Genomic DNA, 20111 nt, shown 5'->3' with positions numbered 1-20111 from the left:
ATGTGTGAGGAAACCCAAAGTACCCGGAGGAAACACACCAAGCACAGGGAGAACATGCAAACACCATGCACACAAACCTGACACAGACTACAATTCCACCTAGATTCGGTTCGATTCAACTTTATTGTCATTATGTAAAAGTACATGTACAAACCCAATAAGAATTATGTTAGCATCTGACCAGAAGTGCATAAATATACATATATATATATATATATATATATATATATATATATATATATATATATATATATATATATAAACAGTATGTTGTTCCCAAGGTCCCATACTTTAGAGTAGTCGATCTACAGCTTGTATAGCAGTACATATTTACTGTCCTCTAACAATAACTTAACATACAGACTTTATTGTCTAAATAACTGGCAATGAAAATGAGTACACTTTAAGCGAACATGTTAAAACTGTGTCCAAAGTGTTAATATTTTGGTTGAGTACCATTGTTATCTCCGGGGTATGGAATTAATCAGAGCTGCACATGTTGTTGCTGGGATCCTTTTCCACTCCCCGCAGAACTGCTGGATTTTAGACACATGGCGCTTCGTCACCTTCTGTTTGAGGATGACCCACGGTTGCTCCACAGGTGATCAATAGGGTGTCGAAGGTCTGTGTGATTTATTTGATCATTATAACTTTGTGCACTGCACATGATCAGCTGACTTAATAATTGTATGAATGTGCAGGTGTGTTTAGGTGTTTTTTGGGGGGGAATGGTAATTTCATATTAGAGTCCATTCAATTCCCAGCAAGGTTTTTTTTTTTTTGCTTCACTCTATTAGTACACCAGTGGTTGTGTTATTGTGTGATTGTGACTATGACCAATACTTCTACCATGGTTTTGCTGATTTTGCCTACATGGATTACAATTTCTCAGATTCAAAATTACTTGAATTTTCTCTTATTACTCCCATACTCTTTGGTCCTTATGTTGGTTTAGTTTTAAAACAAAATGCAGACTTTACAGGTAGGACAAGAGCAGACATCCACACCTCCACAATGTTTGAACAATTGTTTAAACACGCCACCAGGGCATCATGAAACCTGTCAGTCATGTTTTCCAGTGAATGATTTTTAAGTTCTAAGTTAGTTAACACAAGTAGATGTACATTTCAGGAAATTAAAGCTGAAATTTTGATCTATCATCTCATATTTATCGTCTTTCCAGTAAAATGAACTCAAGTTATACATCCTTTTCTTACATGATCATTGGCCTTTGACTCATACCCTGTGGAGAAAATGAGAGAAAAACATTAAGGAGAAAAAAACGGCCTCCACAGGAAGTATGGAGAAAGAAAAGAACACAAGATCAAGGGTAAGGAAAGTCAAAATATACTTCAGGTTATCAACATAAAAATAAATTGCACTCATGACAAACAGGATGTAACAAGAAGATAATATACAAAGATGGATAAACATACAGAGGATGAGAGACTGAAATGGAGGGAAGGATCAGTAGGGCACATCAAAGTGATAGTCATGTTTGTGAGGTGAGGCCTACGTGAATGTAGCTTGTTTGTCCAGCATATCCCATGGGTACTTGGTCGGATTGGCAGCTGGGGAATTTGGAGGCTGGGTCAGTAGCATTGGGCTGTTTGCCTGCTGGGCCCTGTGTGTGACATGCTGTGGTGCACCGGTTGTTCTGATATCTTTCTTTCCTGGCTGACATTGACCTTGTTTGGCGATTTGTAACCAAAAAACAGACGGGCTGGCTTTTCGTCCCGGTTATTTCTGATTGTTTTATTAGCTGAATAAACATACTGTATAAAATGACCACGTAAAGCGATAATGATATAAATAAATAAGCAGTCAGTGAGCTTGATAGGCATTTATTGTGTGCGATAAAGCAGTGGTTCTATTACAACACAACTAAATAAAGCACTGAAAGTAAATCAAATGTGCAATCTACAGCAACATATACATACATACAGACCTGAACCTTTTAAACGCCCCCCCTACATACACATTTTCTAAGCACACACACACACACACACACACGCACACACACAAGCATTCATCACAGTAATACAATGTGCCCTTTATAGTCTTGACTGTTTAAACGGCTCCATGTTTTGTCCATGTATAATGGATAACCATTTAAAACCACATACTAGCTGAGTCTTTGCACATTTGATCTGAATACTAATTCCACTTTCCTCCTTGTGCAGAGAATAAAAAAGGGAACATTAAAATCTAAAATTAAAACTGATTCTATTTCTGTATCTATCTTTGTTCATTGGCAAACTATATACAATAAAACACTGGTGTTTATTTTATTTGGAATTAGTTCACTGATTTTTTTTTTTTAATCTTTTTTTGTGAAGCATTATATCTTGCTGATTTCATTTCCTCCATTTAAAACAGAGCTGCTCTGCAGTTTTGTTTAAAAAAGCCATTACAAATCCAAATTCAAGTGGAAACGCTGAGCATGTTTCCCTTGCGTGTCATAAAGTAAAGCCTGGAGCCTGTTGCCCTAGACATAAGCAGAAAGAGAAATGGGTCCAAACAGCAGTGGAGGCAGCAGAGACAGACCACTATGTTAAAGTAGGCGTAGAAATGGTCGTCTCCACTCGTGTATATGCGTACATAGTGTAGGAAGTGTATGCAGCTGCTTGGGCTGAAACAAATAACGAAGATGAGAAAGACTAACGTGCTGACCTTGATGTAGACACTCCAGTCATGGTGTGAACAGTTCAAATGCCATACAATTGAGGCAAAACATGCTACAGTCACTATCAGGGGAAGCAGGAACCCTAATAATGTTAACCCTATGTTGTAATACACCAGAAATTTGTAAGTGCTGGCATCGACAGGATGGACATCGTGACACGTAGTGATTCCCAGTTCAGGTATGTGGTAGGTCTGATGTACTAAAAGATCAGGCAACATTGCCAATGAAAATACAAGCCACACACCTATACTAGTCCAGGCTGTGCAGGAGCGCTTGGGAAGACTTTTGTAAAAGAAGGGGTGCACCACAGCTAGGTAGCGCTTAATGCTCACACATGCTAGTGTGTGTGCTGAGCAATACAAGTTGCCATAAAAGCACGCAGTAGTGAGACGACATGCAGCTTCACCAAATGTCCAGTTGTTACCCGAAAAGTGGTAATGCGTCTTGAACAGCAGGCTGAGCAGGAGCAGGAGGTCCGAAGCTGCCAGGCTGCAGCATAAGATGGCCACGGATACCGCACGTACTTTTGTGCCAATTGAGACCAAAATGGCAATGTTTGCAGGGACTCCGATGACAATTTCCACAACGTAGATTGACGGGATGACCCATGTACTGAGTGAACTCCGGAGGTATGAGGCGCTGCTGTTGGTCAACAATACAAGGGCAGGACCAACAGCTTCAATAAGACGTGTTTGAATTTCTGTTGAATTTGGAGTAAGAGGAAGCTTAATTGGGATGGAATGACCCCTGAAAATTCTTGGGTTCATAAATTCTGTAAGGTTATGTGCATTTTTCTGTTGACCTAAACAAAAGGAAAGGAGAGTTAGGGTTTGGTGAAGTCTCTACGGACTTAATAGTATTAGTCCTCAGCATGCTTTATGTGGGAAGATGCTCACCCAATTTCAATGAAAAATAGAATATTATATGGAAAAATCACCCAAAGTGTATTCTCTCTCTTTCTCTCTCTCTTGCTTGATCCCAACATCCTGAAACTACTGGCAGATTTCTTAGCATTTACATAACTCTCTCTCTCTCTCTCTCTCCTATCATGGTAAACACTATTGTTTGTTACAAGCAAGGCATTTTCCACGATCAGTAATTCCAAGCATAAATTACAGTAGGTTTTAATTCCGTTGCTAAACTCTCCCTTTCCAACATCCTGCTTCTTATTTCATTCTTTGTAAACTTCACAGTTCTTCCACTGCCTGATGTTCCGTCAGCAAATATCTTTCATCAGCTTCTGCGTTGCTATGGTTTACACTGGCATGACCTGGCAGCAGCCAATGTTTGTCCCATAGTCATGGAAATTGGTCTTGAAATTATTAGCACGACAGCAGCGTTTGAACAGTTATACACAACAGCCAACACGAAAAACAAACTCTTGTCGTCATCATCTCCACATTAAACATGCTGAGACCTTAATGAATATTCAGAAATGTGATTTATTTATTATTATCCTTTACGAGAAAATTTAAGATCCAAAATATGAATACATAATTTAGTATTAAATAAATCTAGTGCTACAGAATATGCATTCACGTCACTTATTGTGCATGAACTGGGTTTTTAAATAATCTGCCATCATTCCATTTTGTTGTTATTGTCCCAGTGCAATACACACAGTGTGGTTAATTACTGTAAGTCATATCACTTATTTAGAGCCTGTGAAGTGTATAGCTGTAGATTTCTCACTTTAGTTTTATATAATATAAATAATTAAATGAAAAAATGGTTATGATATTCTTATCAATTACAATCATTACAGATAATTCTGTAGATCATTCGGTGAAGTATAAAAAAAGTTGCTTAAAATGGTTAAATTAAGTAAGTTTTTACCTTGTGCCATTCCTAAAAGAAGTAACATCAACAAGAAGACGGAGAAGGTATTTGCCATGACTACTCTTTCGCTCAGTCTTTCTATCTCAAAGGTTAAGTAAGGAGTTCTCTTAGAATAAGCCTTATTAGTCCACAAAACAGAAGAAAAGGCCGGACCCTTGCTTCGCCTGAATGTGCTGTAATGACAGACTCCAAAATCACCCAAAGTGTATTCTCTCTCTCTCTCTCTCTCTCTCTCTCTCTCTCTTTCTCTCTCTTTCTCTCGCTCGCTCCTAACATCCTGGAACTACTGGCAGATTTCTTAGCATTTACATAACTCTCTCTCTCTCTCTCTCTCTCTCTCTCTCTCTCTCTCTCTCTCTTTTTTATTCTTAGCACATCTGTCACTTTCAGTCAGCATAATAGCAATTTATTTAATCATAGGAAAATCTTTGCTTTTAGGTCACGGTCAATGGTTTAAGCATTTCACTGCATATCAAGCGTAGAGGGGCATGGGCATTTGCGGTAGCAGGGCCTCAATTTTGGAATAATTTGCCTTTAGAGATTAGAATGGCACCTTCTCTGTCTTTTTTTAAGTCTTTGCTTAAAACCTATTTTTTTCGTTAGTGTATAAATTCTGTTATATAGTGTGTTAAACAGGTTGTGTTACTTTTGTGTGTATTGTTTTTGGGGTATGTTTTATGATCATGCTTTTCTGTGAAGCACTTTGGTCAGCCTGAAGGCTGTTGTAAATGTGCTATACAAATAAATTCAACTTGAACTTGAACTTGAACATATCATATGTATGCAGTGTGTATGTTAAAAATAAAATTTGAATTTGTGCATTGTTTTTTTATATTATTATAGGGTACCAATGTTAATATATTTTATGTTATGGAAAACTGTTCTTATATCCTGTAAAGCTTATTTTATTCACTACAGAAAATCATCTGAAGTTTGATTTTATTTGGGTGATTTATGGCAGCCTGGGGTGGATTTGAACCCCATCCAGGGTGTACCCTGCCTAGTGCCCCAAGTCCCCTGGGATAGGCTGCAGGATTCCCATGATCCAGCCATATAGAAAATCAGTGACAAAAAAATAAGCCTGTATAAGTGAATCAGTGGAGAAATATTGACTCAGATTTTTGACATTGTACTAGCCCGAATATTTAACACAAAAGTTATTGAATATTTCAGCTTTGTACAATAATTTCTCTAACAACAATAGAAAAGATGATTGACCTCAGTTTATGTTTTTTAGGTAGTGTTTATTTAAATTTGTTAAAAGCACCTGAGAAAAAAAAAGTTATTGAAAAATTGAGAATGTGGTGTAAATATAATTAGATACAGTATTTATTTAGAATATATGACACGAAGCAAGTCCAGACAGAAAGACAACATGATGATGAGAAAACTCAATGTTTATGAACATCTGTGACGCATTAGGTGCCCTTTTGACTCACAAAGGTTTTAGTTCTGGTAAACAGCATTCAACCACACAAACCTGCATCATAAGTATTTACAAAGCTGTTATGCATCTTGCACCAATCTGAGATCCCTGCTCAGAGGTCAGTTTACTAAAGAGAGAACATTCTGTAACTGACCCAAAAACATCACCTCTAGCTTGCTGTTAACATCTGGAGAAATGCACTTCATGAGAGCAGTAAGTTGCCAAGTCTTAGAGACTCATTCATCTTTAATAACTACCTTTGTCATCTCATTTTTCAGGGTAGCAGATCTGGAATGGATGCATGAGGGGGTATATACCCTGGATGGGATGCTAGTTCATGACAGGGCATGATGCACACATACTGTATATTTACCACTAGGGGAAACATAGCCAAGTCACTTGGAAAAGTTTTGATTTGAAGAAGACAACCAAAGAACCTGGAAGAGAGTCACATAAAAAACTCCACATAGAGAGTAACATGAGAACTGGATGGACCTGAGGACCCTGTAGTTGTAAGTACATATCACCATGATGTCATCTCTGGTATTTAGTTCAAATTCAAGTAGGCCTTATTGTCATTACAACCATATACAGTTAGTACACAGTGAAACGAAACAACGTTTCTCCAGGACCAAGGTGCTACATGCAACATAAATTTACAACATAAATTACCATAGACACTAAACTAGCTAACCAAGAGGCCTAGGTAGCTGGCTAGCAGAGACAGGACAGAAAGACCTAACCATAAATTACAACATAAATTAACAAAAACTAACTAGCTAAGTATATTTACCACAAAGACTACAGAATTATCATAGGCTATAGGTGGCTTAGTGGTAGGTTTCTCGCCCACCATACAGAAGGCCCTGGTTCAATTTCCACCCAATGCCTAAACACCAGCCATTGGATGCAGTACATTTTCCAAGCCTGGATAAAATGGGAGGTTTGTGTCAAGAAGGGCCAAAACCTGTAAAGCCTGTGCCAAGTTGTGTGCAGGTCCGTTGTGGCGACCCCTCGATGGGAGCAGCCAAAAGACTAACAACTAACAACTACAGAATGATTACAAATTGAGTACAAATTCGGAAGATTCCTCTACAAATGAGTCGTATTTTGAGACATGTATTTGCACATTTGAGGTTTATTTTTATAATTATGTTTGAAAATTATATTATTATTTGTGTGACAGTTATGTATATTATGTGCAGTTATAATTATTAAATCAAATGCTCTGCCTCATGCCATCATGAACCATCTTCAAATTCAGATGCTGTATATTAACTCAAATGATGGGTTACAAGTCATTTGACTTATTTGATTCATTCCAACAAAGGGACCCAGTGTTACTGCTTGAGACAACAAGTGGATTTATACAACAAATTAACACTAATATTGTATTTTAACACATTTTCAGATGTAGAATATTTTAGCTACATTTTATTATTTCTATTACTGTACATTCTTTTATTTGTATTATTCTTTACTACTGTATTAATTATTGAATTAGAGTATAGCAAGTATGTGCTTGCTTTCTGTATGTGGAAAAAACAAAATCTTGTGTTTGTGAATCATTACATGATTCATCTAATAAAAGATTTGTTTAAAAGGCCCCAAAGGGAGAGATGAATTTTTTTTTTTATTAATTCTTAACAAGGTCTTCTGGGTCTGCCTCGGCTTGTTAATGATCAACACAGTCCACCTTGCTTACCAGCTCGTCACTGTGGATACAATGAACCCGTAAACACCTTCAACTACAGCTTAAGCTACTTTTGGAACTTAAATGGTACAATAAAAAATCAATTAGTCTATTTTTTACATATGAATAAGTCGTAGAATAATCCATGGATTGCCATGGCACAGGATCTAACTAAGGATTTCATCTTTGCGCAAGTCAAATACTTTCCCGGGCACAGAGGAGAGGTGGGTGAAGGTTGTTTTATATCATTTGGTTCCATATCGCAGCAGCCTATAGCACTGCGCATAGTAAATGTGAATTCATTTGTTAATTTATTTCTTCCTTGCTGCTTTTGCTGTTAATTGTTTTTACCACCATCTCTATATCTATGATATCAATCATTGCACTTGTTTGCCCTGTAAACAAATAATTTTAACTTAGAATAAAGATAGTATGTTTTTAGACAGTAAAATGCCCTTAGGCATGGGGTGGCAATGGGGAGGCACAAATGCATTAGGGGCGGCACCAAGTAATTTATTTTATAAAATATATAATAATGCATAATATTATAATATAATAATGATATGTGCATATTCAATTTGTTTTTGGAGAATGGTTGCCCATATACTATTTATAATATAAAGAGTTATACTAAAACATAAGCAAAATAATTCATAATGCATGCACATATTTCATTGAACAATTTGCACTTCACAAAGTAGAGGATACAAAAAAAAAGTCTTACCCTTTCTTAAGCTAATAATTCTTCCTGGATAATGTCGATCCCGGGTTTCCCGGATAATGCACCTACAAATTGCTTCTGCTTTCATAAAGACAGTTGATGACAGTACTGTATAATGCTTTTAATGCATAATCATTTAAACACACTTAAATTTTATAGTATACATGCATGTATGTATATATTAAAAAATGATCATTCTAAATGTCACCAAGCTTAGACTATGTTTAATTTGAGTCTGGTAATTCCTCATGTGGTCTCAGGGACTTTCCTTGCCTCTGTTGCATCTGGCATGTTATTTAGAAATGATGCATTAGGTACATTCATTTTTAAATCTAATTATACAACAGGTTATGTTACTTTATTTATACCTGAAGGTAAATTTTTATTGCAGTAAAATGAGAGCAGTGATTTCCAACAGTTAAGTTATCTTTTCTATCAAATAGCATAAATAGATATAACAGCATTGGGACGTTTAACTACATGTATCACTTTGAATCACAGGTGTTCTAGCAATTGTTAATGACACTTTTAGTTCCGCATTCAAAACCAGTCACACAGATCATGTTGTGTCATCTTAAACAACACTGGGTCTCCTAATAATTGCCGAAATAAAGTCAAGTGCACTTTTTGGAGATTATACATACACAGCACACTAGCTTTCTATTTAATGATATTTGGGATTTAAACCAGAACCCTGGTGATATTCTCAGATGATAAACCCAAAACGCAGAAATATTAAATAAATCTTGGGAGCTTGGGGGTTTCCCAGTTTTTAAGAGAGAGGTTTTCTCCCACAGTCCAAAGACATGCAGGTTAGGCTGTTGGTGTTCCCAAACTGCTTGTAGGGTGTGTGTGTGTAGCCTGTGATGGTTTGGCACCCTATCCAAGGTCATGCTCCCACCTCATGCTCCAGAAGACCCTGTACAGGATAAAAAAAAGCAAAGATGATAATATTTCTTCTTGTTATTATTATGCAGGTGAACTGTTGCGCATTCTCGCCCGACTGTCAGCTGGTGCTCACATGCTCAGATGATGGACGCCTTTACCTGTGGAAACTGTCTAACGGGAAGCTCGTGGCCAAAGTACACGGTCACACAGGTTTGGAAGATGCTAAGACTTTTTTGGTTCCAGGTAATGAGAGGTAGTCTTAACTAACAGTCAGTGATTATGTGTGTGTGATTGTCTGACACACAGGGCCGGTAAAGTTTTGCACTTTTTCCCAGGATGGCTGTCAGTTTGCGAGCGCATCACATGACTGTACTGCACGTGTCTGGAGCACAAGACCCATCCAGTGTGTCCAGATTTTAAAAGGTCTGTTAGAATTTGGATAAAGGTGCCACCTGAACCTAAAAAAAAAAGTCTGGAAGACGTGCACAATCTTTAATTAGGTTTATTTAAGGAGTGACAGAATCTAATCTTATGGAAGAAACCAAAATAACCAGTAGTTATTGTTCAGGTCACCAGAAGAGCGTTGACACAGTGTCCTTCAGTCCTGATGGGCAAACCCTTGTATCAGGGGGGTGGGACAACATCGTACTGCTGTGGGACATCCAGGTGAGAGTTGTGTGTGTGTGTGTGTGTGTGTGATTTTCCACAATGTCTATAGTTGATTTGTTGTTGCTGTTTTTAACCTTTCGACTTGTGACAAATGGAACGAAATCCAACATGAACTGTCTTAATAAAGTGTTCAGCCTTAATAATCCTGTTTCAGTGCTTCAGGGCTGTTGGTACTGTGTGCACATCTTTTACTTAATGAAATATTGTGTTGTTGTGCAGACTGGGCTCAAACAGAGGCAGTTTTGTGGACACAGTGCTGCTGTTCAGAGCAGTGCATTCTCCACAGATTCACAGTGGCTGGTACACACACACACACACACACACACACACTAAAATAAATACAGAATGCATTAATTAATCTTCTTATACCGCTTATTCTGGAGACTTTGGGTAAGAGGCGTTGTATGCCCTGGGTGAGGTGCCAATCCATCACAGGAGACACACATACTATACACACACATAATTAATTTGGGAACGCCAATTAGCCTAATCTCCATGTCTTTGGACTGTGGGAGGAAACCGGATCACCCGGAGGAAACCCACCAAGCACGGGAAGAACATGCAAACTCCATGCACACAAACCTGAGGCGGGAATCGAACCCTGAACGTGCAAGATTACAGTGATAATCACTAAGCCAGTGTGCCGCCACAAATGCGTTCATCACAAGAAGAAATATCGGGAGGGATGTAATCTAAAATGTAAGTTTGGGTCTAGTCCCCAAACAGGGTTAAAAAAGCATGCGAGCCTCATAGATATTATGGCTTCACTTTTGAATCCCTTATGAAAACCACCCATATATGGTTGTTGATATAATTCATGTATTCGCTATGTGTTTGGTATATTTCATGCTTGTATAGTGATTAAGACTGTGCGATTTGTGATCTCAGGCCACAGGCTCATGGGATCACACTGTGAACGTGTGGCGTCTCAGTGGCGATGAGGAAGCCGTGACCTTAACAGGTCATCAGGGGAATGTGGCCTGCCTCTGCTTCTCCCACACGGGGCTGTTGGTCAGTTTCAGTCTTCCCAAAACTCTGAAGAGTTGTGTTTGTATTTGCTACCTTTTTGGTGTTAATATTCTTAAGATAATGTCATAAAAATAGCAGCAGACAAACACGCAGTCTTTCCACTGTACGTACCACTGGAATGGCTGTTCTTGTTCTAGGACGTTCCAGATGTGTTTAAATTGGTTTCTGCTTATGATTGGGAACATTAATACCCGCCCCCTATCGGATGTTTCTGAAGAGAAAGGCTAAATAAGATGTTATGTATAAAATAACGCTATTCCGGTTTGGACTAAATACATTTTTAATGTACAACAGGCATTCAAGTCAAACCATGACTTTTGATTGTGCAGAATAACAGCGCACAGTTATGAGGGTAAAGTTATTTCTTTATATAATCCCCTGCTACACTAATGCACTCATCCCAGTGTTTGCTTGGATACCGTCAAGGTAGAATGTTCTCCATGATCTGACTGCCTGCTTCCTGCCTGAAAAGTTGGCCCCCCAGTGTCTCCTTTAATGGCCCAAACATGTGGAAATGGCTGGACATGGTCAGGACTGTACGAGTCTGTACATGGCAATAACTCCCAGCTGTGTTCCTGTAATGTGTAAGTGGTGTTGGTAAACGTAGTGTGTACGGCTCCCACAGAGAGATGCGTCTCTTAAGCAAGTTGGCGATGAGTTATCAGTCGATTTTAAATGATCGCCATTTACAGTCATTTTTTTTGCACTATTGGAATGTAATACTGCGGCTGGGAGACTCATCACCACCACACTCTGCTTGCCGTCTTCTGTAAATGTCAATCAGTTTTTCATTCACAAGAAATTTCATCACAAGTCCTGGTTTGACTTGAACGCCCCTTGTGCAAAAATTCATCGTCATAGAAAGACAAGAAAACACACACAACATTATAATTTATTACAAACTTTCATTTCTTTTTACTAATGAACTAATGTTTTCAATTTATTATTCAAATTTAGGTTCATGTGATGGCCATCAAGTTTGTGTTAATAATTCAATTGGTAGAATAAGACTAAAAATATGATGGGTGTGATTGTGTGTGTTCCAGGCATCCGGTTCTTGGGATGGAACAGTGCATGTGTGGTCACTGCAGAGCTATGAGTGTGTGTTCGTGCTGGGTGGGGGTGAGCGTGTGTGGGTGAGGTGTGTGGCTTTCTCTAGAGACGGATCAGTACTAGCATCCACTGCCGAAGGGGATAAGGTAATAGCTCTCTCTCTCTCTCTCTCTCTCTCTCTCTCTCTCACACACACACACACACACACACACACATATATAATATGTTTGTCAATTTCACAGGTTAAAGTCTGGGCCATGGCAGATGGAAGGTGTGTAAAGTGTTTACAGGTGAGCGAGTGTTTTTGACTGACATGTGCATTAAAAACCATTTCCTGTTTTGTTTGTGTGTGTGTGTGAGGGGGGCTTAACAATATTCAATCTTTAGCAAGAGAACAATCCACAAAAAGGACTTACCATTAAAATATTTAGTTCACAAAGATACATATGTTTAGCCATTGTGTGTGTGTGTGTGTGTGTGTGTGTGTGTGATGTAGGGGCATAAGGACTCAGCATACGGGTGTGTCTTCAGCCCTAGTGGTGCCTTGCTCACCAGTGGCTCTGATCAGCTAGATCTGGGGGAGGAGGAAAACAGTGATGATGATGATGATGATGATGATGATGAGGAAGAAATCAGCAACCGAGAGAAAAGACAAAACAAACTAAAAATTACACACTGCAAATTTTTTGGGAAATAGAAAGCTGACAGCATTTCTGTACAAACAGTTTTCTCTTTATTATTGGTTCCTTTTTTGTTGGATAGTTTAGATGAAATATTCTTTACAGTTATATTTAGTTTTTTTCTTTCACAGTGGTGTAGTAGTTAGCACTAGTAGTTAGTCGCCTTGCACCTTCAGGGTCCGGGTTCCGTCGAACGGAAGGGGGACGATTCCAGTCTCTATGCATGGAGTTTGCATGTTCTCCGCGTGCTTGGTGGGTTTCTTCCGGGTACTCTGGTTTTCTCCCACAGTCCAAAGACATGCAGATTAGGGTAATTTACTTTCCCAAATTGCCCGTAGTGTGGTTAGCTCTGGGCCCCTGCGACCCTGAATACAGTATAAAGCAGTATAGAAGATGAGTGAGTGTCTCTGACGCCCTCTAGTGGCTGATTAAAGTACAATTTCAACGCCACCTCCTTCTTTAAAGCAGAATGCAAACTTTCAAGTTGGAGCTTCAGGAATTACCTTTAGGAACATTGTTTATCGGATTATTGCCTTACATTTTAGCAGATTTTTACTCTCACAATAGATACGTTTTATAGGAGTATTTTTTTAATGATAAATTAAAGGAAGTGGTTGACATATTTGTGTTGACTGCTTTTTACCAGTACGTTTTCAATTGGTATCTCAGCTACTTAAATTTACTTCATTAATATCATAAACAATGTCAAATAGCTAGCAAATCAGTCATGACTCAAAACTGACAAAAGTAAATTCATTACAGGAGCAAAAGTTATACCTTGCTGTACTTGCTAATTTGCTTTAATTAGGTAGCCTAAGCCACAATGGAGTTTGCACACTTTCCCTGTGCTTGGTTGATTTCTTCCGGGTACTCCGGTTTCCTCCCACAGTTTAAAGACATACAGATTAGGCGAATTGGTGTTCCCAAATTACCCGTAGTGAGTCCCTGGGGATAGGCTCCAGAACCCCGGTTAGCCTGTACAGGAAAAGTGTTACAGCGAATGAGTGATCTTAAGGCTGTCTAAGCACCACTTCCAGTTGCACTTTAGATAATGTCAGTATGCCTATCACTAAAACGTGCAAGAGGTAGAACCGTTCTTCATCTGGTCATATCTACTTTGCCAGTTTTCACAAGATGGCATCTCCTGTTTAGACCTACATTTACATTTACATTTAGGCATTTGGCAGACGCTCTTATCCAGAGCGACTTACAAAAAGTGCTTTAATGTTTACAACATTGGATACATACTTAAAATCCTAAAAATCCACAATGGCACCATGTTATCTAATCATATTACATTAAAAAAAAGTCAGCATCCTGAAATGTTTTTCCAATTTCAGTGAAAATGTGCCAGTTATAGCTGCAGCTGTCTGACAGAAGTACAACCTGAGTCGGATTCTCCTGTTGTAGCCCATTGCCTCAAGGTTTTACACATTTTAAGATGGTTTGCCTCTTTTTAGATCAAATCAGTCTGACCACTTATGTTGTTATATAAAATAATTATAAGATATATCTGTTGTTGGGTTTTTGCCTTCTTACATTTCCCCCTACCGTGTCAAATTTTCTAGGCTTCTCTTTCCATAGGACTCCCTCTTTCTCCTCATTCCTTATATGGCATTTCTTCCTATAGCTCCCCAGAACCCTTTGTTTCCCCTAAATCCCTATACAACACGCAACTGGCTTTGATGTAATGGATAAGTGGTTATATGGCTCATTTTCTTTGAATAAACTAAAGCGAACATTCAGACATCATGTGTGTTTCTCTTGTAGTCATCAAGGGTGTCGACCTATTGTGTAGTCATCAAGGATGTCGACAAAATGATTGTAAGTGTATCAAAGCATGGCAGACCCTTCAAGTAGTTCATCCCTCAGATTTTAAACATAACACCTGCCTTGTCAACAATGCATTTTTCACGCAGATCAACGGTTTCCGAACTATTTAAACCAGCCTATCTAGTATGAACGACTATGGCATGCTCACTAAGATCATTCCACTCATCTCGGTATTTCACTTGAATACTGACTGAAATGCATGATCTGTAGCGGTACAGTTTAAGCACAGACCTCACCAGTTCTTTGAGTATGGAAATTCTTTTTACAGTATCCTTATCCTACAGATTCCACCATGTCACATGTCTGATTTTGATAGAAGGCTACAAATATTAATCTGTTCTGAAAGTATAGTTAAGCTCTTAAGAAACATTGTAGACCAGTTATGTTGGAAATAAACCTGATCACAAGGAAGTGTTATCTGGCTCTATTCCAGGAATGGAATTGTACTGATATCAGAAAGTCTCATGTTAAACTGTGTAACTTTCCAGAAATTGGTTAAAGCACTTGCTAACACCTTGCCTTCCCTTACTGAAATCCTATGTGGATGAACTCTCAGAGCACAGTAATGGTTTTATTCATCTCATTTAACATACTGTCAAACATCAGTGTGAAGCCCATCAAAAATAAACTGATTCCAGCTATCACCAGGTCAAGAGCTTTCATGTGCCTAATGGACTTATGTACTGTATTTACTGGTCCAAGCAACAAAGGTCATATGATGCTTTAGTTTTAACCATAGGTGGTAGCTATCTAGAGATAGTGTATACTTGTTTAGCTCACTAGTAGTATTTTAATGAAGAGATAGGCATTTTGTCCCATACCCCATGAAGCTTCTCACCAACAGATTTTTTCCCCCCAAAAAATTACATAAGTAGATTTTTTGCAAACTACTAGAATTTTGCTGTATATTCAGAATTTTTAAAAGTACTAAACAAAAATGATTGATAGAGATTTGTAAACAATACAGCCACAACCAAGTCTTTGCTTAAACAGCTGGAACTAAATTTACACTGAAGGCATGTTTAGTACATGGTTCTCAGGTCGGTTGTTACACATTGACTACCAGGAATGATACCAGGAACAGTAATGTTGCCTAAAGTCTTGATATCTGTAAATAGTATACAATAAATGGGTATGAAAATAACTGCTCAAATCCATATCATAAATGCTCTGCAACTGTTTCTTATTTGACCCTGAATTAATTGATCCTCCAAACACTAGTCGTCTCACCGTTTCACATAATATAACAAATGGGGGGGGGGTCTCACATCTAATAAAAAAAATAAATGTAAAAATTTGTGCAAAGAAGCCCACAAAATGACATCCTAAAAACCAAGAGGACACATGTACATCTTTGTCCAGAGGTGGGGCGTTTATTAAACAGAAAACACAGCCTTAGGCCTTGACAGCAAATTTGCGCATAGAGTAGATACGTGACTTCCTCTGCATCTTTTTGGTCATGAGGCCCTCCTCGTGCTTGGTGAGCTGCCGGCGGATAGCGCGAGTCTTCTTGGGCCTCAGGTCCAGAGGCTTGTATTTCTTGCCCTAAAAAAAAGGAATAGCAAAAAGGGTTATGCATATATTTCTCACATACGCACACACACTGGCAAACTCGTTACTGATGTTACTTCTTATGAGCTCTCGACTAGGTCTGCAAATGTTCTTAAACATCGACAGCACTGACTGACACCTTCTCATCCAACTAGCAAAATCACTGCACTCTTCAACTCTTGTTCATGACTGACTATAGAATTAGGGATTTGAACACCATTTTCTAATGAATACAGCATTGCATTTTAACAAGTTTCAACCTCACCATTACCAATTTTATTTTAAAATTAGGCCAAAATGATCAACTGTAGGCCCCCCACAGCAGATGTGTGTCTGAGACGCTGCAGTAAGAAGCCATGGTTATTATAGCAAGAGAGTATTCACACAAACTCCACAGATGCAGGAGCAGCGCTGGGTGATCGTCTTGCTTAAAACATTTTATCAGCAGGGTGTGTTTAAATATTACATCTGTTACTACCAGACTGCTGTCAAACCTTGACAGTTCTTCCCTATCTTAAACATACACAAGTAATATCTAATTATAAAATAATGCGGTGACATTTTGTACCACAGCACTGTTGAATTACACAATTGGTTAGAAAATGTAAACAAAGAATTGCATGACAACCCCCACCAGAAGTGCATTTATTCATTTTCAGCACGTTTATTTTTTTCGGGAACATTCCTTTAAGTTAGTAAGGATGCACCAATTGTTTAAAATAATTTTTCTGATGTCTGATGTTTTGTTGTTTGGTTACAGCTCTTGTATTCCATACAGACTATGCACATGTAACAACCAAAAGCTTAATAATGTGAATATACGATAATTCAAAATAATGCCACTTTTTTAGTTACAGTAAACTTAAATGTATATACAGAAGAGTGCTACTGGGCTGCTCCAAATAACCTCCATGTTAAACACTGTAGGGAATGACTGTTGTATTCTATATTCCAGTCATGTAGTAAATGTAGAGTCATGGATACTGGACTCATCTGAAAAATGTTTTGTCAGAATACATGACCAGTACAGAAAATGATGCGATTGAGATTTTCAGATCTCTATGCTAATTGGCTATCCTGGAGCTGCTGAAAAGTAAAGGCTCCCAGCACCTCCTTACTCTACACCATGCTGTATTAGAATATCATGGCAAATGGGGTTGTTCTGGGTGGTGGTATACTGCCAGCTAGAGGATCTTTCCCAAAGCTGCAGCAGGACATGCTACTGTTGTCCCAGTCAGACCACAATTAACCAACACATGTATCCAGCATAATCTGATGCAACGCAAAAGAAACAGTTCCCACTGCAATCAGTGAACAACTAATTTACAGAAAGCAGTTAACATGGTAAATATTGTCTCAATGGTGTATAGACAATAAATCGGTGCATCTATAATAGTTAGATTTATTGTTGTGAAATGTTAGTCAGTTCCTGTTCTCATTTGTTATAGCTATGGTCAACACTCTTTTCCTCATCAACCTCACTCTTCCTTTTCTCACACCATCAGATTACTTTCTCAAAGCTCAATTTAACTGAAACCAGAAATCATGGACCGCGTGCTCTTCACCACCTGCTCTTTATCTCAGACTATGGGGATTGTCATCCATCACTGTGCTGGCTGCTAGATAAATGGTTTATACACCAATTGGCCAAAAATTAAATCCTTTAACATTAAAACCGCCTGGGATTTACATTTCCCTTGTGCCAATGGAGTCCAATTTAATTGAGTACCCACCCACAGGACGCACCAGACAAACATGTACATTCCATGGTGGCCCCACCCCACAACCAATATCACCCAAAGGATACACTGGCAATCTCCGTTAGCAATCATTGTTTTGCAGTGCCTGGCAGTTATTTTCTGGGCTGGATGTAAAAATCAGTGGGACCAAGGAGGTGGCAGAAAGAAGAATTTAAGCAGGTAACTGAAATTGATCTTTTGTGAAGTAAGTAGTCTGAAAGCGTGAATTTGAAAACGAACTCAACTTTAATGTTCAAAGTAGTCATTTTGACTGTTGGTGCTAAAAGAAAGCTTGGTGTCTGTGTGCTTTCTAGACATGGGTAAATCATGTAACTGAAATTTCTCAATTAAAGGATAACCACTATTAAACAAATGTTTATTTTTCCCTAAGTGAAAATCGTTTTTCTTTGACTCACCTTGTAAAACTTCCTCAGATTCTCTTTCTGTGTCTGGTTGATGACGGTGAGAACTCTGGCAATGGACTTGCGCACGACACGACTAGGAAGACAAACACACAGTCATATAGGGGTCACTGAATTCTATCCAGCAAGCAGATATTTCATCAATAATTAGATAAGAATAGCTTATTGGTTAAGGTGACCAGAAGGCCCCAGGTTTAAACCCCACAACCCTTAACCCTCAACAGCTCAGATGTATAATGAAATACACCTGATAGATCTACATAAAGGACAAAAATAACAGCATTTGATTACTTTAAAAAAGGGGGTAATCAGGTCATGTTAAAACACCACATGTTAGGTGACACCAAGTCAGCTGAGAAAACACTAAAATGTGCCGGGTGTCCTCCAACCCTGGTCCTGGAGGACACCCTACACATTTTAGTGTTTTCTCAGCTCCCAGCAGACTAACTTATCAGCTAATTAAAACCCATTTTTTAAAGAAGTGAGTGTAATACAGCAGAAAACAGAACCAGCATGGAAAACCACTGGACCAAGTTACAATACCTAAGGAAGACATTCAATCACACACACAGCTTACATCTTTGAAAGCTTGGAGGCAGCACCACCAGTGACTTTAGCCACTCTAAGCTGGGAAAGTTCCACTTTAAGGTCATCCAGCTGCTTGAGCAGCTCCTCCTTCTTCTTACCGCGCAGATCTCTGGCCTTGATTTTTGCCTAGAACACAGAAAACAAGTTTAAGCCAAATTTTGGTCCATACTCCCATTTTAGTCCAATAGCTCTCAACTTCATGCCCTTAATGTGAACTAAAGCAGGTGTGATAGAGCAGCAAAAACACTAAAATGTGCAAAGGGCCCTCCAGGATCAGGGATGAAAACTAAACTCTAACTAGAGGATTTTTCTGTTTAAATGTTTGTATCAACTGTAAAATTGATTCCCAGTCCAATTCAGGTACACACTTCCTGAATATTTTGAAACAAACTTTATAGTACCCTTAAAACAGTAACTTTAACTCAGAGCAAAATATACATTAAAAAGGCACTCCAGTGTGAGAATTCTCTAGACAATGTGTACAAAAGCTTTAAAGCTAAAAGACTCTACACATGTTCATGCAGGTTTACACTATACAGAACTTACAGCTCGCTAGCTAACGCTACCACCTTACCACTGCTAGGAGACTTTAAACTTCAAATTATTTATGAGAGTTATACATGACAGAGCCTATAAGAGCTGTGAAGTTTATACATAGACTGGCCGCACGCATACATTAATATTTTGCTCTTTATTGATTAACATGAGGAGCCACAGAGCAGCACAGCGGGCCGGACTGCGCTACACACCGCAGCTAAGCTACAAGCAATAAATAAACGTTATAAACTATGACAATTTCAGACTCAATTCAAAAAATATAACATCGCGTCATTTAAGATAAGAAACAGTAATATATAAAAGCTCTCTGTTGAAAGATTTTGGGTTCTAAATCGATAGGATTACGTTAGATTGAAAAGTCTCCTCTAAACCCTCACCATTTTACTCGACAGCCGCCACAAGAAAGGAAGTAGAAAAGGTCAGACAGGAACTTCTACCGGGTTACGGATGGACCGTACCATTGCATTTATCCAGGCAGGGGGATTTGTAACAGGAAGCAGAGCTGAAGCAGCTCGTCACCAGCGACTGAGGCCAATAAGATTTAATAAATATCATTATTTAAATGTCCGATGTTTTGTGTACTCGTTTAATAAAGATACTTTAATAAAAACTTAAAATACCTTAGTTTAAAAAAACAAATAAGATGTGTATTAAAATTGTGTATATCCACAAATGTATTTATACCCGGGATTTTAATTCAATTTTATTATTATCATTATTAGTAGTATATTAGTAT

General features: G+C 38.4%; 3 protein-coding genes across 3 annotated transcripts; 1 reads left to right on the top strand and 2 right to left on the bottom strand.

The window, feature by feature from the left end:
* Positions 1-1828: 1828 nt before the first annotated feature.
* LOC128507787 (proteinase-activated receptor 3) lies at positions 1829-4714 on the bottom strand. Its single transcript, XM_053478890.1, has 2 exons — positions 4523-4714; positions 1829-3488 (listed from the first exon to the last, which is right to left on the bottom strand). Exons 1-2 carry the CDS (start codon positions 4578-4580, stop codon positions 2425-2427), a joined length of 1122 nt encoding a protein of 373 aa, XP_053334865.1. The 5' UTR covers positions 4581-4714; the 3' UTR covers positions 1829-2424.
* A 3025-nt stretch (positions 4715-7739) lies between these two features.
* Positions 7740-13053, top strand: wdr38 (WD repeat domain 38). Its single transcript, XM_053479060.1, has 9 exons — positions 7740-7868; positions 9343-9463; positions 9560-9676; positions 9822-9919; positions 10142-10222; positions 10811-10933; positions 11998-12150; positions 12247-12294; positions 12501-13053. Exons 1-9 carry the CDS (start codon positions 7800-7802, stop codon positions 12699-12701), a joined length of 1011 nt encoding a protein of 336 aa, XP_053335035.1. The 5' UTR covers positions 7740-7799; the 3' UTR covers positions 12702-13053.
* A 2815-nt stretch (positions 13054-15868) lies between these two features.
* rpl35 (ribosomal protein L35) lies at positions 15869-19839 on the bottom strand. Its single transcript, XM_053477768.1, has 4 exons — positions 19753-19839; positions 18807-18943; positions 18224-18305; positions 15869-16062 (listed from the first exon to the last, which is right to left on the bottom strand). The coding sequence occupies exons 1-4, from the start codon at positions 19753-19755 to the stop codon at positions 15913-15915; spliced, it is 372 nt and encodes a 123-aa protein (XP_053333743.1). The 5' UTR covers positions 19756-19839; the 3' UTR covers positions 15869-15912.
* Between the last annotated feature and the right edge of the window lie 272 nt (positions 19840-20111).

Source organism: Clarias gariepinus, chromosome 19 (assembly GCF_024256425.1).
Source record: "Clarias gariepinus isolate MV-2021 ecotype Netherlands chromosome 19, CGAR_prim_01v2, whole genome shotgun sequence".
NCBI classification, from domain to species: domain Eukaryota; kingdom Metazoa; phylum Chordata; class Actinopteri; order Siluriformes; family Clariidae; genus Clarias; species Clarias gariepinus.
The sequence above is the reverse complement of the archived record's forward strand: the minus strand, read 5'-3'. Positions and strand labels throughout refer to the sequence as shown.

Bases quoted from the DNA above. Each gene is read 5' to 3' on its own strand.
- wdr38 (XM_053479060.1), top strand. From the start codon at position 7,800: ATGGCACAGGATCTAACTAAGGATTTCATCTTTGCGCAAGTCAAATAC. The intron at 9,920-10,141 runs GTGAGAGTTGTG...GTTGTTGTGCAG, and splicing joins TACTGCTGTGGGACATCCAG to ACTGGGCTCAAACAGAGGCA. The intron at 12,151-12,246 runs GTAATAGCTCTC...TCAATTTCACAG, and splicing joins CCACTGCCGAAGGGGATAAG to GTTAAAGTCTGGGCCATGGC.
- rpl35 (XM_053477768.1), bottom strand. The intron at 18,306-18,806 runs GTAAGCTGTGTG...TTGTCTTCCTAG, and splicing joins GCCTCCAAGCTTTCAAAGAT to TCGTGTCGTGCGCAAGTCCA. The intron at 16,063-18,223 runs GTGAGTCAAAGA...CCTTTTTTTTAG, and splicing joins ATCTGAGGAAGTTTTACAAG to GGCAAGAAATACAAGCCTCT.
- LOC128507787 (XM_053478890.1), bottom strand. From the start codon at position 4,580: ATGGCAAATACCTTCTCCGTCTTCTTGTTGATGTTACTTCTTTTAGGA. The intron at 3,489-4,522 runs GTAAAAACTTAC...CCTTTTGTTTAG, and splicing joins TCTTTTAGGAATGGCACAAG to GTCAACAGAAAAATGCACAT.